The 26,286-nt window shown below is 33.9% G+C and overlaps 1 protein-coding gene across 2 annotated transcripts; it reads right to left on the bottom strand.

Annotated features, from left to right (window-relative positions):
• Nucleotides 1–1,163: 1,163 nt before the first annotated feature.
• On the bottom strand, nucleotides 1,164–24,639 carry UGT2A3 (UDP glucuronosyltransferase family 2 member A3). 2 transcript variants are annotated; one of them, XM_526602.4, is made up of 6 exons: nucleotides 23,881–24,639; nucleotides 18,121–18,269; nucleotides 5,331–5,462; nucleotides 3,858–3,945; nucleotides 3,249–3,468; nucleotides 1,164–2,795 (listed from the first exon to the last, which is right to left on the bottom strand). In XM_526602.4, the coding sequence occupies exons 1-6, from the start codon at nucleotides 24,593–24,595 to the stop codon at nucleotides 2,516–2,518; spliced, it is 1,584 nt and encodes a 527-aa protein (XP_526602.2). In that variant the 5' UTR covers nucleotides 24,596–24,639; the 3' UTR covers nucleotides 1,164–2,515. The 2 variants fall into 2 exon arrangements, with proteins under 2 accessions (XP_526602.2, XP_016807114.1); XM_016951625.4 differs by lacking the exon at nucleotides 23,881–24,639 and adding an exon at nucleotides 20,845–21,223 and having other exon boundaries at nucleotides 1,302–2,795.
• Between the last annotated feature and the right edge of the window lie 1,647 nt (nucleotides 24,640–26,286).

The raw sequence follows: 26,286 nt of genomic DNA, 5'->3' as shown, positions 1-26,286 counted from the left end.
AGTTCGGTGACAGAAATCAGACCCTTGGAATGTCCCCTAAGGAGCCAGAAAATTAGACCACATTTCACTCTCCTTTCACTCCTGTGGGAAATGTGATGACTAAGGATATTTTTTTCCTGATTGTGTAATACTTTACTGGCTAGAGAAGGATCTATAGAGAGTTTATGATACAACACTTCTTAAGATATTTCAATAAAATTCTTCTTGGCTTTGCTCTTTTCTGGGGTGCTGTAATCTTTTCACTGGTTTCTGGGATTATCACCATGGCAATTTGGTCTATATGATGTTGTTAAGTCTCTTTCTGCATGGGGAAACAGGGACAGGGCATTCTTACTCTGCCACCTTTAAAACAACAATTTTGCCACCACACCATGTGCAAATTTTAAAGACTATGTGATGAAAGTATGGTAATTTGCTGTTATTTGCTAGGTTTAGAAGTGAGATTCTAGGTAATTATTAAAAATTCCTTTGAGATTTCCTTTGTTTGCAATAATTGATATAATTTAAAAAAACAAAAGGTGATATTACCAGAAAATTTCTGAAATAAGATGAGATCAAATAGCATTGGTTTGGTGACTTTATATCATTTATTTGACCTTTGTTGGATACTTAGAATGTGTTAATTAATTTATACACTTTAAAATTTATAACACACACATATAGGATTGTAATTTAATTTGCATCTCATCACACTATGCTCAACCTAAAGTGAACATGGTCCAAAGGTTTGTTAATATGTTAGTGGTGTGAAATTTAGAATATTTATGCTGGGAGCTTCTTACAGGGAAGACAGAACAAACCTGGGCAGGCTCCTGGTTAGAAATTGCTGGTTAAGATAGAACATACTACAACGGCAAGGCCAATTGGATTCTGATTGCAACTGATCTCAAAATTCAATGCCAGATTGATGAAGGAGAGTCTTATGAGCAACAGCTATTGAGAGGCAGAGAATCCCACATACAATGAACGTCCAACCTAAAAAGCTCCAGAGTGTTAGCAGGCTCCACTCCAGAAATGGCTTCCCACCTGTCACAGCATGTTAATCAATTACTGTGTTTAATTACAGAGAAAAGATGAGGCTTAAAACAGATATAATCAGCTTTTCCTAGATTATAATAATATTGTAAAAGTCAAAAAACATATCAGTGTAAAAACTTAAGAAACTTTCAAAACAGTAAACAATTTTATTTATATTTATTGTATACATACACAAGAAAAATACTTATATTTATTTTTATATCATCATTTTAAAATTGAAATTAATTTGTAGATATACCTAATCAACATCTGTAAAAATTTCAAAATTTTCAAAAAGCCAGATGAGCCAATTTATTTATTTAAAACTATTAATAGGCATACACTAAGATTATATGACAGTAAAAAAATGAAAAGATTAACATATTTGCTTATTAGTGTAAACATTATTACACTATATTTAGCTTTGTGTAGAGCTTTACATATCAAAATATTTAATATATAATACTATTTGTTATGCAGGTTTTCTAATACCTTAAATTTTTACTATGTAAGCAATTATTTGATGAAATTACAATTCTCAAAGATTGAGACTGAAAAGCAGTTCACTGATCTTACTTTCAGAACAAGCATCTCTTTATTTTTCTACAGTAAATTATACTTTTGATTATAGAGATAAGAATTATGAGTATTCATCATTTTTAAAGAATAAACATATAAATCTTCCTTATTAAGTGTACTATCAAATAAATTTTATAAACTCAGTAATTATCACCATATATTTCAAATGGTTACTAATCCCCAAAATAATCTGTTCACCTTGAATATCTTACTGACATTTTCTCTATGTGAGAAAAAAATAGTTTCTTTTGTTATTTGATGGCAATCATGAGAAAGGTCTTTTTATCATCAAGAAAACAGAAAAAAATATTGGTTGAGTGATGGCAGAAATGTAGGCCATGACATCTAGATGAGGTCTATGGAAATACAGCAAACTTTTCTAAGCGTAATGCCATGTCATCATTATTAGCAATTTATTTTCTGAGATCACTGATGCTGGCTATGTAGAAGGGCTTATTTAAATTGAAAAAGAAACATCATTATGTTTCTCATAGCCAGCTAATCTCATAGAACACTTACCTGATTTGTGTGGTTTACTGAATTTTGTGAATTTTACGTTTTTTACTTCTTTATATCCATGTGTTTGGGCACACACCAGGAATCATCATATTGCATGTCACCCTATCACTTAAGGTTATAGAAGTAATGACATCATCAAAACAGTCATATCAGAAATAGGAAAATTTAGATGTATTCATGTCCTTGTGTCACAAAGTGAGAGAAGAGAGTAAAGACACCTAGGAAAATACAACGAAAGAATGAGATATACTCACAACTTCATGATCGTGGAATTCTAGGCTATATAGCTAAGATAAAATAACAGAATAGATAACATAAAAATAGCAAGGTTTTCACCAAATTCTATGTGGCTGGAATTAACAGGATTACCCCATCAGGTCTTTCTTGAATTTGGAAAGATCTATTCCCTCTTTTCTATCTTTCTAGTTTTATTAAATTTTTGACAGGAAAATAAAAAACATTTTGTGAACAAGAATATAGCAGTTGCCACACAGGCCAGCAGGAACCCAATCACATCTATAGAGTAGTGCTGGAACCAGGTGAGGTCATGGGCCGCTGATCGCAGGTGCTTGGCTCCTTTGTGGCGCATGACAAACTCGATCCAGAAGACTGCTCGATCTAGGGGCTTTACAGGTTGATCATGGTGAATTCTTGATAATCTCATAGCATTCTCTTTATAACTGGAAGGCAAAAACACACATAGAACTTAGAAAGTTGCAGTTTTGTTTTCATAAAAGACAGGTAGATAAACCGTAGTATATGTTATGCAAGCCAAGAACTTGTTCAGTAAAAGATTGATTCTGGTTGAGACATGAATATTGTTGGTTACATAGTATTAAACAGATATAGTGGAGAGACTGAAAAAGTATATTCTTAACAAAATGGGGTAAAATTAAGATGTGAATAAAAGCTTAGTAAATCAGTTGTTAACTTAAACCTAATATTTCCATGAAGAAAGTTTGACACTCTATGAACTACAATTTCCACAACTATTCCAGTAACAAGGTGATGAATGACTCAATATTGTGGAGTAAAATCCCTTAACATGTCTACCAGGATGATATTTAACATTTTCTGGTATAATGTATAACATAGTCAATGTTAGATCAGTCTGTACAAGCAGTAGTACTTACGAGGAATCGGTAATGACTGTTCTCAAAGCCCTCAGTAAATCTTCGCTTGTCATAGTTTTGAAGTTTATTTCTACAGCTGCTCCTTTGGCCTTCATGTGAGCTATGTTATCAAGCTGATCACCATATATGGGAACTCCCACCATAGGGACCCCATGGTAAATAGCTTCATAGATCCCATTCATTCCACCATGAGTGATAAAAGCTTTGGTTTTGGGATGACCTAGTATGTAAATTGGATGAGAAATGGTGAGATATTTTATTCTAAACTTTTAAAATTATTTAAAGACTACAGATGGGAATTATGAGATAACTCACTGAAGCGTACAGCATTTTATTTAGAAGGTGAGCACATGGAGCATTGCTACTAAAGATCATTTCTGTCTTCAGAAAAATAGGCATTAATTCCTTCTGAATTTCCTGTCACTCTCACCTTAACAATAGAAAGTGTGAATCTATACAATTTTAGTCAATCCTTTAATTATATCTGCTTCAAAAGAGTAAGTAAAATAAAGTTTTATAATTTTAGATCTTTGCTGAATTTGCTTGCTGTTTAACATTTATTCATTTTTTCCTCATCTAGTTCATATTTTTACTTTCTCATAGACCTACCAAGAAGGTCATTCTGGGGTATCCAATCATACAGCCGAGTATTGGCTCCTAATGTGGATGGTTTTTTTCCTTTGTACCTCCATAACACCTATGGAAGAAACACATGTATTTCACAGAGTGAACCACAGGATATTAGCATTCTAAGGATGTAGATATAGTTATAAATTATAAACTCATTGTACTTCAGGTGATGGTTGAGACAGGGGTGTGTAGAGCTACCATGTAAGGACTGAAAGATATAGTAGGACGTTTTACAAAGATCTTTTAAAATAATGTGTACCAGTTGCCTATTAGGTATGCTATTATTATTTTATTATCAATTAAAAATATTTGAGAATGAGAATACCAAAGAATATTTAAAAAATTAATTCAGCAGTGGCTAATCTATTTTTATATAAGAATTAAAAATTTTATAAGTACCTGATCTGTGTGTCATTTTAACTCATGGAGCCAATCTCATTCTACCATCAAATTTACAGTTCCCTGCAGATAAAAATTTGCTCTCAATTATGTGTGTCTTTTGGATAATCGGGTGTCTTTTCTTCTCTATTTCCTTCCTGGCCTCTTTCTTCTTATATTTAATTGTTTTATTGAAGAAGAATGAGCTAGAAAATTACTTATGTTCCACTGTTCAATGATAAATTTTCTTTGAGATTGTACCTTTTTTTTACACAATTTTTATTTGTTGGACACCTATACAAATTTTATACATTTGAAAACAAAGAATGGCATAGATGTTTCAAACTACTTAACAGATAATTTCATAATTAAAATTATAATATTTCAAATTCCTAATTAGTATGCTTGCCTTTATTGAGTTTGAAGTATTTTAGCTAAATATAAAATGAAATATCTTTTGGATAGTTTATATATAGCACTATCTAAAGTGTGAAATTCTAGAATTACAGTAATAATAAAGTTAAAATTAGTGGAGTATCGTAAATAATTACATTACTTAAATAATTGTTACTATACTATAATTGTAATTGACATTTTACTTTTGAAACTTCTAATTATTTAGAAAGACTACATTAATCTGAGCTTTTATTTCTAAGCAAAACTACCCTGAATACAGTTTTTATACACACAAATATGAGAAGATATTCTTGAGATTGATTCTTCTTTATTTTTTTAATATCAGTTTTCCTTTTTCTGGTCCTTTGAAATAATACATGTCAGAATTTTTTTTGGAATCATTGGCACACGTTTTTAGAATTCAAATCCTAAAATATAAGGTAGGGCTTAATTTATTATATCTATTTTATTATAAACAAATGACAATCAAGAAAGTTGTTTCCAGTAACAGCAAGACTCAGTAGGCAAATGATCAGTTATGCCCATGTACACTACTATAATGTCTTACGAATTTTGGTACCTGTTATGCTAAGTGGAAAATGAGATTCAAGACCCAAATAAAACCATACTGTTTCATTATGTGAATAGCTGCTTATCAGGATTGGAGGTTTTACTGACCTTCTGTGGGATCTGGGCAAGGGCGGAAGCAATGATATTAGCCTTTTCTTCTGTAACATTTTGAAATATTGACCCCAGAGAAAACACCACAATACCATCTTCCCCTGAACTCTGGACAAAATTTTCCATTTCCTGAAGATAAAAATTTATCTGCATTACAGAGGCGTAATATAACAAAAATTAACATAAAGGTTACTTACACTTCTAAAATAAAGACTTGAGAAATTATTAATGTGTAGTTATATTCTGTCCCTATATGCTGACACACAGAACTATCTAGTCTCTTTAAAGGACAGTCTATGTATAAAACATATGGCTTAAATACGTAATCATTCATACTAGAAAAGGCGCACAACCAAAACAGTATACAAAAATTTTCAGTAATGAGTACATCTCTTTTCATGTCTGTGTCACGTAGACACAAAATCCTAAAACCAAAATAATTTGCTAAAATATAAAATTATTTGAGGACTGACATCAGCGAGATGGTGGAATAGAAGACCTCCAGCATCAATCGCTCTTAAAAGTACAACTAGCAACTATTCAAATATAAAAATACCACTCTGAAAGCACCAGAGCTCAGAAGAAAAGTGAAAAATCTTATGGGTTCATGGAAATTAAAAAATCCATGACCAGAAAGAAGAAAGATCATTGTGCTGCATCATCCCATTCTCCAAACCAAAATAGCATCACTCGCAGAAAACTTCCCTGTACCTGCAATTACACAGGTGGAAGAAAATAGTTGCAACTGGACATTCAATCTCCATATCAGTGTGTGAATCATTGTGAGAAGCCTTCTTTGTTCCATCCCACAGGAGGTATTAGGAGTGTCAGAAGGGCTGAACCACCTGAGTTGAATTGGAAGCAAAGAGCAGAAGCACTAATCACAGCAAATGGCAAACAGATCTTGGCAGATGCTTTGTGGTCCTATCAGCAGGGAATTCACTGATGAGGACCTAGCCAGCACTACAGTAGTACAGGAGGCACAATCAAAGGGAAGGCTAGAATCTTTGGTTAGATTTTACAAATATCCCAGGTGCTCTTGAAGAGCATTTCTCTGACTCAGAAACAACTATCAGGTTAGTAACTAAGTTCCAGTTATTTCTTAAGCCTTCCTCAACTCAGAAATTACTACAGGTTTGGGTTTAAGTTCTGGCACAGCATTATGTTTTCATGGTCATGATAAGTCTTCCCCAGACAGGAAAACAACAGCATGGAAGAGATTTAGCTCTACTGCACTATTTAGGTTTTGCTATTAACTATAAGCTCTCTTCAGAACAGAAAGAATCCTCAGGGCAGTGATTCAGCTCTGATATTAAGCAGTACACATTTAACACCACTGCATATCACCTTAAAAAGCTGAATCAGGTGGTTATCTTTTTAAATATGTAGACATCAATATAAAGAGCAAGTACTGTTAAAAAAAAAACTGGGAAGTATGACATCTCTAAAATAAACCAATAAAGTTTCAATAATGCACCAAAAGATTTGAAAATGCTTAAATATCCGACATCAAATTCACAATAATCTCTTTGACAAGTTCAGGAATCACATAAACTATAAATAAAAAAACAAAAGAAACTTGGAAAATAATGCAAACATAATATTAGACAATTGAGGAAGAAATCAGAATAATAAAGAGGAAAGTCTACAACAATGAACACACACATCAAAAAAGTAGAAAGATCTCAAAAAACAATTTATGATAACATCTCAAGAAATTAGAAAACAAGAACAAGGAAACTCAAAATTATTAGGAAAACAAGATATTTAACAAAGATTAGAGCAGAAATAAATGAAATAGAAATAAAATACTATATGGAAAATCAGCAAAATATTGAGTTAGTTGTTTGAAAAGATAAAATCGACAAAGCTTTAGCAAGGTAACTGAAAACATAACAAAACGAAACAAACCAGAAAAGACACAAATAAAATGGGAGATTACAAAGAGACAAAGCAAATCGGGCATAGAGGCTCATATCTATAAACCCAGCATTTTCAGAGACAGAGGCTGAAGAATCACTTGAAGCCCAAAGACTGAGAATAGCTTAGTAAGAACCCATCTCTACAAAATTTGAAATAAATTAGCCAGTCTTGATGGTGTATGCCTGTCTCAGCTACTTAGGAATTTTGAGGTAGAAGGATTGCTTAAACTCAGGAGTTTGGGTTTCAGTGAGCTATAATAATGTCACCACACTCCAGTATGCATAACAAAGTGACATTTCATCTCTAAAATCTTAAGGATTCTTAAAAAAAAGGGAAAAAATGACACTAGAAATAAAAAGGACTATAAAAGGCTTCTATGGACATGTATATGCCAATAAATGGAAAAATCTAGGAAAATAAACAAATTAGTGGACACATAAAATAGGACTGGATTATGAAGAAATAAAAACAAGGAGAAATAAATAATGAGGAAGAAGTTTAAATCAGTAATAAAGTCTCATTAAAAAAGCCAGTGAGCTAAGGTCTTCACTATGAAATTCAACAAAATTTAAAGAATAATTAATAACACTTTTTCTCACTCTTCCAAACCATCAAAAAGTCAAAAAGGCAAAAACACTTCAGTATCATCTTGTGAGGCCAGCATTACCCTGATCCCACACCAGACAAGGAGGTGTGTATGTATGTATGTATATATATATATATATATATATGCATAATATATTTGCTTCCAGAGGAAGCTGTATTTGCTGTTCTTCAGCCTCTTCTGGTGATACCAGGCAAACAGGGTCTGGAGTGGACCTCCAGCAAACTCCAACAGACCTGAAGCTGAGGGACCTGAGTGTTAGAAGAAAAACTAACAAACAGAAAGAAATAACATCAAAATCAATAAAAAGGACATCCACACCAAAACCCCATCTGTAGGTCACCAACATCAAAGACCAAAGGTAGATAAAACCACAAAGATGGAGAGAAACCAGAGCAGAAAAGCTGAATGTTCTAAAAAGCAGAGCGCCACTTCTCCTCCAAAGGATTGCAGCTCCTCACCAGCAATGGAGCAAAGCTGGATGGAGAATGACTTTGATGAGCTGACAGAAGTAGACTTCAGAAAGTCTGTAATAACAAACTTCTCTGAGCTAAAGGAGCATGTTCTAACCCATCGCAAGGAAGACAAAAGCCTTGAGAAAAGGTTAGACAAATGGCTAACTAGAATAAACAGTGTAGAGAAGACCTTAAATGACCTGATGGAGCTGAAAACCATAGCATGAGAATGTCGTGACACATGCGCAAGCTTCAATAGCTGATTCGATCAGTTGGAAAAAAAGATATCAGTGATTAAAGATCAAATTAATGAAATAAAGCAAGAAGACAAGTTTAGGGAAAAAAGTGTAAAAAGAAAGGAACAAAGCCTCCAAGAAATATGGGACTATGTAAAAAGACCAAATATATGTTTGATTGGTGTACCTGAATGTGATGGAGAGAATGGAACCAAGTTAGAAAACATTCTTCAGTATATTATCCAGGAGAACTTTTGCAACCTAGCGAGGCAGGCCAACATTCAAATTCAGGAAATACGGAGAACACCACAAAGATATTCCTTGAGAAGACCAACTCCAAGACACATAACTGTCAGATTCACTAAGGTTGAAATGAAGGAAAAAATGCTAAAGGCAGCCAGAGAGAAAGGTCAGGTTACCGACAAAGGAAAGCCCATCAGACAAACGGTGGATCTCTCAGCAAACCCTACAAGCCAGAAGAGAGTGGGGGCCAATATTCAACATTCTTAAAGGAAAGAATTTTCAACCCAGAATCAGATATCCAGCCAAATTAAGCTTCATAAGTGAAGAAGAAATGAAATCCTTTACAGACAAGCAAATGCTGAGAGATTTTGTCACCACCAGGCCTGCCTTACAAGAGCTCCCGAAGGAAGCACTTAACATGGAAAAGAACAACTGGTACCAGCCACTGCAAAAACATGCCAAATTGTAAAGACCATCAATGCTATGAAGAAACTGCTTCAATTAATTGGCAAAATAATCAGCTAACATCACAATGACAGGATCAAATTCACACATAACAATATTAACCTAAAATGTAAATGGGCTAAATGGCCCAATTAAGAGACACAGACTGGCAAATTGTATAAAGAGTCAAGAACCATCAGTATGTTGTATTCAGGGGACCCATCTCACATACAGAGACACACATAGACACAAAATAAAGTGATAAAGGAAGATCTACCAAGTAAATGGAAAGCAAAAAAAAAAAAAAAAAAAAAAAAAAAAAAGCAGGGGTTGCAATCCTAGTCACTGATAAAACAGGCTTTAAACCAACAAAGATCAAAAGAGACAAAGAAGGTCATTACATAATGGTAAAGGGATCAATTCAACAAGAAGAGCTAACTAACCTAAATATATATGCACCCAATACAGGAGCACCCAGATTCATAAAGCAAGCCCTGAGAGACCGACAAAGAGACATACAATAATAATGGGAGACTTTAACACCCCACTGTCGTTATTAGAAAGATCAAGGAGACAGAAGGTTAACACGGATATCCAGGACTTGAACTCAGCTCTGCTCCAAGCAGACCTAGTAGACATTTACTAAACTCTCCACCCCAAATCAACAGCATATACATTCTTCTCAGGACCACATCACACTTATTCTAAAATTGACCACATAATTGGAAGTAAAACACTCCTTAGCAAATGTAAAAGAACAGAAATCACAACAGTCTCTCAGACCACAGTGTAATCAAATTAGAACTCAGGATTAAGAAACTCACTCAAAACTGCACAACTACATATAAACTGAATAACCTGCACCTGAATGACTACTGGAGAAATAATAAAATGAAGGCAAAAATAAAGATGTTCTTTGAAACCAATGAGAACAAAGATACGAAGTACTAGAATCTCTGGGACACATTTAAATCAGTGTGTAAAGGGAAATTTATATCACTGAATGCCCAGAAAAGAAAGCAGGAAAAATCTAAAATCGACACCCTAACATCACAATTAACAGAACCAGAGAAGCAAGAGCAAATACATTCAAAAGCTGGTAGAAGACAAGAATTAACTAAGATCAGAGCAGAACTGAAGGAGATAGGGACACGAAAAACCCTTCAACAAATCAATGAATCCAGGAGCTGGTTTTTTGAAAAGATCAACAAAATAAATAGACCACTAGCAAGACAAATAAAGAATAAAATAGAGAAAAATCAAATAGACACAGTAAAAATGATAAAGAGGATATCACCACTGTTCACATAGAAATACAAACTACCATCAGAGAATTTTATAAACACCTGTATGCAAATAAACTAGAGAATCTAAAGAAACGGATGAATTCCTGGACACATACACCATCCCAAGACTAAACCAAGAAAAATTTGAATCTCTGAATGGAACAATAACAGCCTCAGAAATTGAGGCAATAATATCCTACAAACCAAAAAAAGTCCTGGACCAGATGGATTCACAGCTGAATTTTATCAGAGGTACAAATAGGAGCTGGTACCATTCCTTCTGAAACTATTCCAATCAATAGAAAAAGAGAGAATCCTCCCTAACTCATGTTATGAGGCCAGCATCATCCTGATACCAAAGCCTGGCAGAGACACAACAAAAAAAGAGAATTTTAGACCAATATCTCTGAGGAATATCACTGCAAAAACCCTCAATAAAATACTGGCAAACTGAATCCAGCTGCATGTCAAAAACCTTTTCCACCATGATCAAGTTGGCTTCATCCCCGGAGGCAAGTCTGGTTCAACATCCACAAATCAATAAATGTAATCCTTCACACAAACAGAAACAACGAGGAAAACCACGATTATATCAATAGATGCAGAAAACGCCTTCAACAAAATTCAACACCCTTCATGCTAGTAACTCTCAATAAACTAGGAATTGACGGAACACATTTCAAAATAATAAGAGCTATTTATGACAAACCCATAGCCAATATCATACTGAGTTGGCAAAAACTGGAAGCATTCCCTTTGAAAATTGGCACAAGACAAAGATGCCCTCTCTCACCACTTCTATTCAACACAGCATTGGAAGCTCTGGACAGGGCAATCAGGCAAGAGAAAGAAGAAAGGATATTCAATTAGGAAAAGAGTAAGTCAGATTGTCCCTGTTTGCAGATGACATTATTGGATATTTAGAAAACCCCTTCATCTCAGCCCAAAATCTCCTTCAGCTGATAAGCAACTTCAGCAAAGTCTCAGGATACAAAATCAATGAGCAAAAATCACAAGCATTCCTATACAACAATAACAGACAAACAGCCAAATCATGATTGAACTGTCATTCACAATTGCTACAAACAGAATAAAATACCTAGGAATCCAACTTACAAGGGATGTGAAAGATCTCTTCAAGGAGTACTACAAACCACTGCTCAATGAAATAAAAGAGGACACAAACAAATGGAAGAACATGCCATGCTCATGGATAGGAAGAATTAATATCATGAAAATGGCCATACTGTCCAAGGTAATTTATAGATTCAATGCCATGCCCATCAAGCTACTGACGGCTTTCTTCACAGAATTGGAAAAAACTACTTTAAAGTTCACATAGAAGCAAAAATGAGCCCGCATTGCCAAGACAATCCCAAGCAAAAAGAACAAAGCTGGAGGCATCATGGTACCTGATGTCAAACTACATTACAAGGCTGCAGTAACCAAAACAACATGGTACTGGTATCAAAACAGATATACAGACCAATGGAACACAACAGAGGCCTCAGAAATAACACTACACATGTGATCTTTGACAAATCTGACAAAATCAAGAAATGGAGAAAGGATTCCCTATTTAATAAATGGTGTTGGGAAAACACGCTAGCCATATGTAGAAAGTTGAAATGGATCCCTTCTTACATCTTATACAAAAATTAATTTAAGATGGATTAAAGACTTAAATGTTAGACCTGAAACCATAAAAATCCTAGAAGAAAACCTAGGCTATACTACTCAGGACTTAGGCCTGGGCAAGCGTTTCATGACTAAAACACCAAAAACAATGGCAACAAAAGCCGAAATTGACAAATGGCATCTAATTAAGCTAAAGAGCTTCTGCACAGCAAAAGAAACTACCATCAGGGTGAACAGGCAACCTACAGAATGGGAGAAAATTTTTGCAATCTACCCATCTGACAAAGGGCTAATATCCAGAATCTACAATGAACTTAAACAAATTTACAGGAAATAAACAAACAACTCCATCAAAAAGTGGGCAAAGGATATGAACAGACACTTGTCAAAAGAAGACATTTATGCAGCCAAAAGACACATGAAAAAATGCTCATCATCACTGGTCATCAGAGAAATGCAAACAAAAACCACAATGAAATACCATCTCATGTGAGTTAGAATGGCAATCATTAAAAAGTCAGGAAACAACAGATACTGGAGAGGATGTGGAGAAATAGGAATGCTTTTACACTGCTGGTGGGAATGTAAATTAGTTGAACCATTGTGGAAGACAGTGTGGGGATTCCTCAAGGATCTAGAACTAGAAATACCATTTGACCCAGTTATCCCATTACTGGGTATATACCCAAAGGATAGTAAATCATGCTACTATAAAGACACATGCACACATATGGTTATTGTAGCACTATTCACAATAGGAAAGACTTGGAACCAACCCAAATGTCCAACAATGATAGACTGGATTAAGAAAACGTAGCACATATACACCATGGAATACTATGCAGTCATAAATAAGGATGAGTTCATGTCCTTTTGAGGGACATGGATGAAGCTGAAAACAGTCATTCTCAGCAAACTGTCACAAGGATAGAAAATCAAACACTGCATGTTCTCACTTTTAGGTAGGAAGTGAACAATGAGAACACATGGACACAGGGCGGGGAACATCACACACCTGGCCTGTTGGGGGCTGGGTGGCTGGTGGAGGGATAGCATTAGGAGAAATACCTAATGTAATGATGAGTTGATGCGTGCAGCAAACCAAAATGGCACATGTATACCTATGTAACTGACCTGCACATCCTGCACATGTACCCTTGAACTTAAAGTATTTTATATATATATAAAACTTAAAGTATTATATATATAATATATACATATATAATATATACATATATAATATACATATATACATATATAATATATACATATATAATATACACATATATACATATATATAATGTATATATACACACACACATATATAGCATAGCTATCATCACCAAAACAGTATGGCAGTGGCATGAAAACAGATACATACACCAATGCTATATAGAGTAGAGATCCACAAAATAAATTTATGCATTTACTGCTGCCATAGTATGGATATTTGAGCCCTCCACACTTCATGTTAAAATTTGATCCCCAATATTGGGGGTAGAATCTAACAGAATGTGCCTTTGTCATGGAAGCAGATCCCTCATGAATAGATTAATCCCCTGCCTGGGAGGCGAATTTTTACTCTATTAGTTCCCAGAAGAGCTAGTTGTTTTACAAAACCTGGCACTCCCTCACATCCCCTCTTTATGGTTTCCTCTCTTGTCATGTGACCTTTGCATATACCAGCTCATGTTTGCCTTCTACCACAAGTGGAAGCATCTTGAGAACCTTACAGAGGCCAAGCAGAAGTCAGTGCTGTGCTTCTTGTACAGTATGCAGAACTATCATTCAAATAATTCTATTTGATAGATAAATTTGCTAGTCTCATGTATTCCTCTATAACAACACAAATGGAGGAATATAGCAGCTAACTGACTTTTGACAAAGGTGCCAAGAACACATAATAGAAAAAAGGCAACCTCTTTGCTAGGTGCTAGGAAAACTGCATATCCACATGCAGAAAATGAAACTAGACCTCTATCCCTCACCATATACAAAGTAAGTAAAAATGAATTACAAAGTTAAATATAAGGCCAAACATTATACAACTACTAGAAGAAACTGTAGGAGGAATGATTTGTGACATTGGTCTAGGCAAGGATTTTTTTGGATAGGACTTCAGAAGCACAGCCAACAAAAGGAAAAGTAGATAAATGGGTTATATCAAAGCATTGAGCTTGTGCAGAGAAAATGAAGCAAACAACAGGGTGAAGAGACAATTCACAACACGAAAAATATTTGCAAACTATGAATCTGACAATGAGTTACTATCTCAAATATACATAGAAGTCACATCAGTCAATAAAAATAAATTACTAATTTGATTAAAAAATAAGCAAAAGACCTGAATAGACATTTCTCAAAAGAAGACTATCAGTGACTAAGAAGTATAATTACAAAATGCTCAGAATCACTAATCATCAGGGAAATGCAAATCAAAACTACAATGAGATATCACATCACCCCTGTTATGGCTATTATCAAAAGGCAAAAATAACAAGTGCTAGCAAGTATGCAGAGAAAGAAGATCTTTTATAAACTGTTGAGGGAAATGCAACTTAGTACAATTAGTAAGGAAAACAGTATGGTAATTCCTCAAAAAATGAAAATAGAACTACCATATTATACAGCATTTCCATTACTGGGTGTATATTTAAATAAACTAAGAAGTCATAGAGATATCTGTCCTTCTATGTTTACATCAACATTATTCATATACCCAAGGGATGAATCAACTTAAACATCCATTAATGAAGAAATACATAAAGAAAATATGGAAAAAATTTACATATATATATATGTCCATTCCATTGGATATATATACACACATTTGAAAATCTCTCTCTCTCTCTCTCTATATATATATATATATTCAATGAAATGGATATGTATATTGTGTGTGTTTATATGTATAGATATATATTTCTATTCCATTATATATATATCCATTCCATTAGATATATATAAGCTTTATTTCTATTATATATTAACTTTTTTATAGCTCAATAGCATTCCACTGGAGATATATATATATATATATATACACATTTTCCAATGTTTTTATATATATATATACATTTTCCAATGTTTATATATATATACATTTTCCAATGTTTATATATATATACATTTTCCAATGTTTATATATATATATATATACATTTTCCAATGTTTATATATATATATATATATACATTTTCCAATGTTTATATATATCCATTTCATTAAACATATATTGGAAAAAAAAGAATGAAATCCTGTCATTTGTAGAAACATGAATGAACCTCCAGGGCATAATGTTAACTGAAATAATCCAGGCAGAGATAGCATGGTATCCCTTATATGTGGAATCAAAAAATGTATTCATAATAGAATTAGAGAGTAGAATTGTGGTTACTAGAGGTTGAAGAGATAGTAGGGAGGGCAATGAGAAATGGTGGATCAATGGATACAACGTTATAATTTGGAAGAATATGTTCTGTTATTATATTAAGTTGTTGGGTAACTATAGTTAATAGTAATGTATTACATATTTCAAGATAGCCAGAAAGGAGGTTTTTGAATGTTATCACCACAAAGAAATGATAAATATTTAGATGATGGGTTTATTATCTTGATGTAATTATTACACAACATTTAAATGTATTGCAATACCACAGCATTTCTCTTAAACATGTGCAATTATTACATGTCAAATTTAAAAAATAAAAATAAATATTTAGTGTAAGACAGCCCTAAAATATATCTCAATTAAACTTGTAAAATTATCAGCACAAAAGCTTTTACCTAATAAATTATTACTGTATGAATCTAACTTTTTTAAAAATATGACTTCTATGATTATTTCTATGAGTGTGTGTTTGTGTGTGTGTGTTTGTGTGTGTGTGTAAAACTGGGAGTGTGGGAATAAAGGGTAGAATGGCATGGGAGATTACCTAGAGAATGATGGAAATTGTCAGCTCTCCTTCTGTATCTCTATTTTAGATACAGATGCCATGGCTTAAGAGAGCTTGGTTTTCTGGTATAACTTTCCTGGTAAGTAAAATGATATTAATAATTAATAAATAAAATTATATTCATCAATACACATCTTACTATAAAACCAATAATTTTTCTGGAAATCCTACTGGCTCTGAAACCTTCCTTATAGGATTTTGATTATATTTCCATAAAATGGGAAATGAGGGTTTTCTTTTCACTCTGTAGTGATAGGTAAACCCAGTATTGTTACCATAGCTATTGTGGTAAATTCTTATAATTTTATGTCGTCTGGCTATGCATTTAAAATATAAGTTGAATTTTCCATACCAGAAGCAGGTCTTAGTCAACACTGACACCGTTTAAAATCTTCCACCTCCTTCCATTTCCTCAATGTGTTCAGTCAGGATTTTTACTTACACACTGCCTCCTGGTAACCACCCTATAGGACAACTAGACATAGCCTACTTGGGCTTGAATCACTGATCAGATTCTGTGCAGATATGCCAAAGTGACTACCTTTCAGTCTCAGAATGCCTCCATGGACTTTGTGCCTGCTTGCATTAAACCTACCAATTAAGGTTCCCCATTGGAAACCCACCTAGGTAGCACCCTGGATCCCAGTTAACATTTTGGCACATAGATCCCTCACTCTCTTTCTTGGTCTCCATTCATTGGTTGAATGTGTTTTTCCCAGAGAATTTTCTTCTTCCCAGTGGCCTTACAAGGGATGCTGAACTCTTTTCTCTAGAAATGGTCAAAGAAGACTGTTTCTGTTATTTTATGTGTTTGGTTAAGTTTCTCCCATGTTTTCTCACTTGACCAACACAAATATAACATCCGGCCTTGTCAGGGTTTCCTGTAATGTGGTTACCTTTGTAGGGATAAAGAAGACATAGGTCATACAAGAGACACAGTGGTGTCTTCCAGTGTAAACAAGTTCCCTATAAGAAGAATCTTGGTATAGATTGCACACTTAGGCATTAGGCTGTTCATCAGAAGAAAAAGTATCCCGTAAGAGGTAGATTATGAACATCCATGACTAAATATCCTAGAATCTTGTCAGGTCAAGGCTAGAGCTAATAGCCACTTTTGGGGCAGTGAATTCAAGACATACTTACAAAACTATTAAAAACTATAACAACTATTACTCACTTTTACTTCTCACTATTGTTTCTTTCAACATTCCTTGAACTATAAATTTTTTCCTCTGATGATTTAGGAATATAGTATACAATTTTATTTTCACTCCAAAAGAAACCTGCAGGCTGCAAAATTATTTCTATGAGCTCTACTTTCTCCTGATAACTATCGATATTTAGATTTCTGTCCACAGAGGTTGAAATCTTGTTTTTCTCAAATGGCTTTTATTAAACCTTACCTAACATTCTCACGAGCTCAAAGTGGATAGTCACAACACAGAATTCATCATATAAATCACAAACAAGATGACTTCTAAGCACTTATTTGAGTAAAAGTCATCACTATCATTAAACACTTAAACTTTCCATTTATTGAAATTTTCTTTTATTTCTTGCCTTCCTTCATCACTTATTTTCTCCCACTCACCAACTCCTGTGGAATATATCCAATATGTCTCATGAAAATATGCTTATTTCTGTACTATCATGACAAATATCCTTGTTCATAAGCCCAATTTGATTGTGAGAAAGGCTAGAGCATTCTTTTTAGTGATCTTCATGGCTCCAATTCCCTATTAATTCAATTTATTATCCAAACTATTGTAATACTAGTATTTTAAAATCTATTCTAATCATGACATTCTTCTGCCTACTTTCTCAATATAATGCTGAAAAGACATATAATCACCTATAAGAGCTCCTGTGGCATGGAAAATAAATATGGAGCTGCAAACAGACGACATTCAACATCATCCTTCTATAACTAAGGTTGTAATCTTTCAAGGGAAAACAAGTCATGTCATAAAGTACATAATATTCCTTAATACAATAGTCCTACCTTAGGCAAAGCTTTGGCAGGTTTACAGTGCAATCCTCCAACAAACTCAAAATTAGGTTGGTATGGTTGAGGAAATTCAAAATCCCAATATGTTCGTATTAGCCATATCTCAGCTTTTCCCACAGTCTCACATAATGTAGTGGGCCTTCCTCAATAAAAGAAATAACAGATGAATTAGCATACAATTCAAATAAAAAATTGTATCACTAATTTTTCAGTAAACTATTAAGAAAAAAATAAGTTTAGGTCCTCTAGAACAACATGGCTTTTAGATGTCAAATGGAAGGGGGAATTAATGAAATAATAAAGAAGAAAAAAGAAAGAAAGGAAAAAAGAAGGAAGGACAGAGAAAGAAAGGAGGGAAGGAAGAAAGGAAGGAAGGAAGGATGGAGGGAGGGAAGGATGGAAAGAAGGAAGGAAGGAAGGAAAGAAGGAAGGAAGGAAGGAAGGAAAGAAGGAAGGAAGGAAGGAAAAAAGGACGGATGGTTATATTTAAGTGTATTTTCACAACTTAAAGACACAAATCCAAAATGCAAATGAATTTATTACTCAGTTTTTCCTCTGCAAGTGAATTGCAGATGATAAATGAGTACCACAATATCTTCACCAAATAACATCTCTGTATTTTCTAATCTATAGTCAGGGGTATATCTTTCAATAATCCCACCAGGATCAGTTCCCTTTATCTTGCTGTATTGCATATCATTACTTTAATTAATAGGCTACTGTTTTATTAGGAGAAATTCCTTTACTGATTCTTACCCATGACAATATTCTTTTTGGGTTGTGAAGCACCTATGTACATGCTATGATAATCATACACTTACTTTAGTGTTTCTCTCAAATGATGTGTTTTGAAGGAAAACACATTTTCAAGATTTAATTTTAGGTTTTTAATCAGAAGAATGGCTAACTACAAATAACTAAGTAATTAGTATCTCTTTACAAAAACATATTTTCAAGTGATAAAAAGATAAACTCCATAAGAGAATTTGTTTCTCTTTAAAATTCTAATCAAAGTTGGTGGTGTTATACACCATAGTGTGGAGAGCCTCTTTTTAAGGTCATCACATTTTAATGTTTGAAGTTTTTTCCTAGGTCATAAATCCAAACGCCTTGAATTTGATAGTGAATAAATTTTACTGAAGATACTCAGTTTGAAGTTATCAGAAATTAGAATAGAGCCTTCTCTCAGCTTCCAAGCAAATGCATTTATGTCCTATAGATTTGTTGTTTTCTGTGCCTCACATGCTGCCTGCATTATCAACTTGTAGGTAATATTAATTAATATGATATTTGGTCTCATTTAAGAAAGACTCAGTTTTAAACAATTGGAGTCATTCAATGTTTAAAGGATAAATACACAGTAACAAGGATAAAGATGATCAAAGGAAAGAAAATTAAATTTGCTTTTTATACTAATAAAATAATTTCACATCTTATTTGAAATGCCATACACACATATCTTGGAGATATTGCAAGATAAGTTGCAGTTCATCTCAATAAAAGGAATATGCCAATAAAGTGTTTCACACAAATTTGGGTCCCAGGACATATAAAAGTTATGTTAACCATACCTTGTAGGCTATTAGCTGTGCAATATCATCACGTTTAAAAAGCAATGCACATACCTTAGTTAAAAGTATGGCTAAAAAGTGCTAATAATAAGCTGAGTCTTCAGCAAGTGAGGTTTTTTATTTTTATTTTTTCTGGTGTAGGGTCTTGCCTCAGTGTTGATTACTGTTGATTGATCAGGGCGGCTGGACAATTTTTAAAATTAGACAACAATGAAGATTGTTACATGAATTGACTCCTCTTTTCATGAAAGATTTCTCTGTAGCATATGATGATGTTTCACAGCAGTTTACCCATAGTAGAATTTCTTTCAAAATTTGAGTCCATTCTCTCAAACCTTGATGCTGCCTTATCTACTAATTTTGTGTAATATTCTAAGTCATTTGTAGCCATTTCAACAATGTTCATAGCATTTTCACTCAGAGAAGATTCCAACTCACAAAACCAATTTCTGTGTTCATCTATAAAAAGCAACTGTTTAAAAAGCACCTCCTCACCGGTTTTACAGGTTTTAGTTTTATCATGATATTATAGCAATTTAGACAAACCTTCAGGCCCACTTATAATTCTATTTCTTTTTTCATGACCACCCCATCCCCAGTAAATTCTTCACATGATGTCTTCAATCCCTCAAAATCATCCAGGAGAGTTAGAATCAAATTTTTTCCAAACTCTTGTTAATGTTAATATGTTGACTTCCTCTCATGAACCATGAATGTTCTTAATGGAATCTAGAATGAAAAATCCTTTTGAAAAGGTTTTCAATATACTTTCCCCATTAGTAAGAGCTATAGCCTTACAAAATATAATTTTACATAAGACTTGAAAGTCAAGGCTATATGATCCATGGCATGTAAGATGGAGGTAATGATAGCAAGCAGTCAAACATTAATATCTGTACGTCTTAATCAGAGCCCTTTGGTGACCATGTGAATTGTCAATGAGCAGCAATATTTTGAAAGGAATCCTCTTTTTTGAGCAATAGGTCTCAACAGTGTGCTTAAAATATTCAATAAGCCATGTCATATACCGATGTGATATCATCCAGGCTTTGTTGTTCCATTGATATAACACAGGCAAAGTAGATTTAACATAATTATTAAGAGTACTCTATAATTATTACAAAAAGTAAATGGGCATTGGCTTTACCTTTGTCATCAGCTGCATTAGCCACTACAAGAGATTCAGCCTGTTTTTTTGTAGCTTCAAAGAAAAGCATTGACTTCTCTTCTCTAGCTATGAAAGTTTTAAATGGCATCTTCTTCCAGCAGAAGGCTGTTAGGTCTACATTGAAAATCATTTGTTTACTGTAGCCACATTTACTGAGTATATTAGCTAAGTCTTCTGCATGACTTCCTATTGCTTCACATTGAACTTTTGCATCATGTAGGCAGTTTATTCCTGTAAACCTCATTAGTCAACCTCTACTAGCTTCAGTCTTTTTTCAGCACCTTCCTCTCCTCTCTGAGGCTTCATGCAATTGAATAGTTAACGCTTTACTATGTATTAGTTTTTAGCTAATGCCAAAACCTAAGGTGATGTTGTGGTTGGTTTAATTTTTTTTCTTTTCTTTTTTTTTCTTTTTTTCTTTTTTTTTTTTTGGTAGTGGTTTTGCTCTATCACCTAGGTTGGAGTGCAGTGGAGCAATCATAGCTCACTGCAGCCTTGGACTTCAAACTTCTGGGCTCAAGCCATTCTCCCACCTGAGCCTCCCAAGTTACTGGGATTACAGATATGAATCACTGCAGCTGGCTAGCTAATTTGATTTTCTCTCCAGACAACTAAAACTTTCTCCATATCAGCACTGATAATGGTTATGTGTTCTTATCATTTGTATGTACACTGGAGTAGCACTTTTAATTTCCTCCAAAAACTTTTCCTTTGCACTCACATCTTGTTTAACTGTTTGGTGCAATGGTGTAGTTTTTGGGCTGTCCCAGGCTTTTTTTGTTGCTACAAAGGAATAACTGAGGCTGTCTAATTTGTAAAAGAAAAAGGTTTTTATTTGGCTCACAATTCTTCAGGGTATACAAGAGGCATGGCACCAACATCTGCGTCTGGTGAAGACCTCTGGTTTCCTCCACTCATTGAAGAAGATGTTGGGAGCCAGCAAGTGCAGGGATCAGATAATGAGAGATATGCAAGAGAAAGAAGGTGGATGTTCCTGGCTCTTTTTAATAATTATCTCTCCTGGGACCTAATAGAGTGAGAACTCACTCACCCATTTCCCCAGGGAGAGCATTAATGTACTCATAAGGAATCTACCCTCATGACCCTAACACCTCCCATCAAGCCCCACCTCCAATATTGGTGATCAAATTTCAACACAGGATTTTGTAGGGTCAAGCAAACCATATCTAAACTATAGTACTCATTAAACTTATTCCTTTATATTTTTGGTTTAAATTGAGAGACCTGCTACTTTTCTTTTCACTGGAACATTTAGAAGTCATTGTATGTTATATTACTGTGTCTCAGGGAATAGGGAGGCCTAAGAAGAAGTGGGATGGGGAAACGAATCAGCGGAGCAGTTAGTACATGCACAACATTTATAATTAAGTTTGCTGTCTTATATTGGAACACATCAAGGTGCCCCCAAGCTAATAAACGTGTAACCATCAAGGAACACTGATCCCAGATCACCGTAACAGATATAAAAATGAAAAATTTGAAAAAGCATGATAAATGCCAATATGTGATAGAGTCAAAAGTACACACTTGCTGTTGGAAATATTATGCCAAATTGATTAGCTTGATTCAAGGTTTTCAAAAACCTTTAATTTGTAAATTGCAATTTTTGTGAAGGACAATAAAGCAATGTATAATAAAATGAAATACACCTGTGCGTAAGCACTTATGGAAATAAATCCATGAATTGAAATTGACTGATATCCCTTTTCCTATAGTCGTTTTAATATATACTCTTGATTTAGACTCACAATAGATAATTCTATAAAATATATAATAATCAATAATTTAGTAAGTTGGAGCTACATAATAAATATAGTTATTAAATGAATTTCTTACATATCAAGCTGCTCCATGATTTTTAAAGAATTGTTGGGGAATTTCTGAATGCATGGCCAGAACCCACTTTTGTTTATTGGAAAATGCTCTTTCACCCCTTTGATAACACTTTTGTTTTATTTTAAATTTCAATCTTGTCAGGGGGCTTTTACTATAATCCTATTTTACCAAAATTTGCCAGTGACCTCTATATAGCTGTACCCCTTAAAATTAATATCTGAATGTAGACTTGAGGCCAAGAGATTTGTATTGTTTACCTAGATCCATAAAGCCTGGTAGGCTATCTGCAGCTAGGCACAGCTTACTGAATGGAAAATTATTTAAAGCAAATCAATACATGTAAATTCAAGTCATGTCTAAGGCTAAGGACATTTGAAGTGGGATCCTCTGAATATTAGTTCTGTGAAACAGTCTATGCATAAGAATTCGTTGGAATACATTAAACAATATTTTAGTGTCGAATATAATTGTACCTTTTTTCATGTTTCTACATAATTCTCAAACATATTTGGATAAAAACATGTCTTGCATTGACCAGCTCTGATCACAACTATATGAAAATTGCAAAGCAAAACAACTTTTTACCAGTAAAGCAAAGAAATAAAAATAAGTCAAATAGGTGTATATCAGTAAAGTAAAAATTCTACTATCTTATGCCCCACAAGACCGTAAGTCTTTTAACTTTTTATAATATTTTTTCAAGTTTTTGTGAAGTAATCACCTAAGAAATTAAAGAATTGTAGAAAATGTTCAATTTAATGACTTGAAAAATTAATTCAAAGAAGACATTCTGAAGATTTTCTTAAATACATGATGAGAGAGAAAATAATGATTAGCATTTTATTTCAATAGAAATTCTGTAAAATTCAGACTAACAATCAGTGATTCTCAAAAATATGTGATGTTGATTTGCGCTATTTGGAGGAAATACAAAATATAATCTCTTAGTTATTGATGATCATTTTTAAGTATATTACTGGTATTAAGAAAGTAGGTTATCTTACGCTTAGAACAAATACACTTTCTTTATGAAAAACAGCTACAACATTTTCTAAAAAAACTGATTGACCTGCATATATATGTCATAGACAATGTATGACAATTTTTAAAAATATTTCTTTTGATAACTAAATTAAAAATAAAACAAAAGTTTCTTACCTAATGCCTTACTATAAAACTCTTCCCAAAAATGATAGTCGTAATCCTGAATCCAGAAGTAGAACAAAACTGAAAGCAATGAATTTTTTACTCTTTCCAGAAAGGTCATTCTGTCTGTTAGTCCTGTCATAGGCACAGGTACATAGGAAAGTGGAGCTGGAAGTTTCCCACAGCTTCGCTCCATATTGCCTCCTACAGAAATTCTAAGTGTGAGCACAAAAGGGACTGCAAGCAACTCAGCCATCAGGTCTCCACAGGGAATCACAGGGTCTATAAGCATTACATCGTAGTTGGTTTCCTGTAGCTTCTTCATAAGCGTCTGATTGTAGATAAAGCTCTCACACATCATTTTTAAAGTTCCTCTTATTTCAACAAAAAAATCATTTAATTTTATAACTGATTGCCAGGTTGGTAAGCCTGGCAAGACGTTCAGAGCTAGGTCAACAAATATTTCATTTTCTTCTGTTCTGTCCTGTGGCAGATGGACCACCTCAAATTTCAATGCAGAAGACTTCCTGTAGTCAATTAACAAAGACTTTGAGTGAGTCAATACTGTTACCTCATGGCCTCTCACTATGAGCTCTTCTAGAATGACCTTGACATTAAGCCAATGGCTCATGTCACAGGGCCACACCAGGACTTTCCCACAGAATCCACAGCCAACACAGAAGAGCTGCAGGAGCAGAAATACCAAAGCTGACTTGTCAGACCTCATGATGGCAGTTCCCTCACACACTGATCTGCAATGGTGTTCTAGTTACTAAGCAAGAAGTTGAAATGACAATATAAGCACAGAAGTTAAAAATTAATATTTTAAGAGTAAAGTTCACTGGTGGTTGCCAGTTTAACATGTACTGAAGGTATCAAAAAAATGCAATGTATCAGGGAAAAGTTGTTCCAACCCTCTAGAACTTAGAAATAAAATACATAAATATACTTTTATTACCTGGATTGATGATAAAGAAAAAAATTTTTCAAGTCTTTAGATTTAATAATTCATGTGCAGAAACATGCACACAATCACACTTACATTCATTCCACACTAAGTCCAAGGCATCAGATGGTTTAGGACAGCACATGTTTCACATCCCTTGCTCACAAGGACAATACAAAGATTTACTGAGAATATACTTGGAGAGTTTGGGTAACTATTTTGACTAATTTTATATAATAAGTACAGAGTGTTCAGTATTTCAGAGGGGAAAATGCACAATTGCTTTAATATGAAATAATAAAAGCTTTAATAAGGCATTTGACTTAGGAGGTGAGATGAAAGCTTTGATAGGATTTATTGTTGCCAAAGGAAGCATTTCACAATTGATAGAAGCATACTAAAGTATAGGATATTTGAAAATCATTCCAGTGAGTAGTGGTCACAGAGAAAGTTCAGAGCAGGACGTTACAGAAGAAAGTTAGTTTGAAATTGGAGAACATAATTTTAAATAAAAAATTATGAGTTTGAATCATAATTTATAGGCAAATAATTATTTACTCAAGTTTTAAAGGATAGTCACAAGATCAACCTTTTCTTTAGCAAGAAACTCTTGCATCTCAACACAGAGTGGTATGTAAAGGTAAGAGTTTAAAACAGGGAAAACGATAAAAATTATATATTAGTTACTGAGACATGTCAACCTAATAGAATGAAACATAAATTGTTAATAGTTAAATGCAAGAAATTAATTTAAAATTTGAATTTACTGATAATATCTGAGATAGGAAAAAATGCGTAGGAGAAAAGACATGGTTGTGGTTTCTGTCTTAATAAGCAGAAGTTTGATAATGACATTAGGTAAAATATTATGCACAAAACTTAGAGCAGTTTTCAGAATCAATATCATCTAACTGGGTTATTTTTCCTGTAGTTACTGTTCAAATTTTCAACAACTGTATGTAGATGTGAACAAAAAATAAAATTTTAAGCATCCCCAACCATCTAAACGGACCCTTACTCTCAGCAAAAAGCATTTCAAAGTTAATCTCAAAAACTAGTTGAGGCAATGATGGGAAGTGGGGTGGTGGGATAGGATATACCTCATTATACCCTCCCCCCTTTCTGAATTCAGGAAAAACTCACTAGCACTACCATCAACGCAGACTTTAAAACCAATAGAACAGACTCACTAATTTTGATAAGAAACATTTACAATCTATTCTCTCTGAAGCCTGTTGCTTGACAGCTTTATCTGCATGATAACACCTTGGTATTAACAGCCCTTTATCTTAACCCGGACATTCTTGTCTGTTAATTCTATAACTTAGACAACAATATAACTCAACCAATTGCCAATAGAAAATCCTTGAATTTGCCTATGACCTGGAAGCCCCACTCCCAGTTGTCCTGCCTATCCAGACCAAGTCAATATATAACTTACATGTATGGATTGATGTCTAATGTCACTCTAA

Source organism: Pan troglodytes, chromosome 3 (assembly GCF_028858775.2).
Source record: "Pan troglodytes isolate AG18354 chromosome 3, NHGRI_mPanTro3-v2.0_pri, whole genome shotgun sequence".
Classification (NCBI taxonomy): domain Eukaryota; kingdom Metazoa; phylum Chordata; class Mammalia; order Primates; family Hominidae; genus Pan; species Pan troglodytes.
Note: the sequence above shows the minus strand (reverse complement) of the source record. Positions and strands in the feature narration are given on the sequence as shown.

What these genes read in the sequence shown, in the direction of transcription:
- UGT2A3 (XM_526602.4), bottom strand. Translation starts at nt 24,595, where the DNA reads ATGAGGTCTGACAAGTCAGCTTTGGTATTTCTGCTCCTGCAGCTCTTC. An exon ending in ACCCCAGAATGACCTTCTTG is followed by an intron (nt 3,469 to 3,857) that starts GTAGGTCTATGA and finishes TTTACATACTAG; the next exon opens with GTCATCCCAAAACCAAAGCT. An exon ending in ACAGTCATTACCGATTCCTC is followed by an intron (nt 2,796 to 3,248) that starts GTAAGTACTACT and finishes TTTGCCTTCCAG; the next exon opens with TTATAAAGAGAATGCTATGA.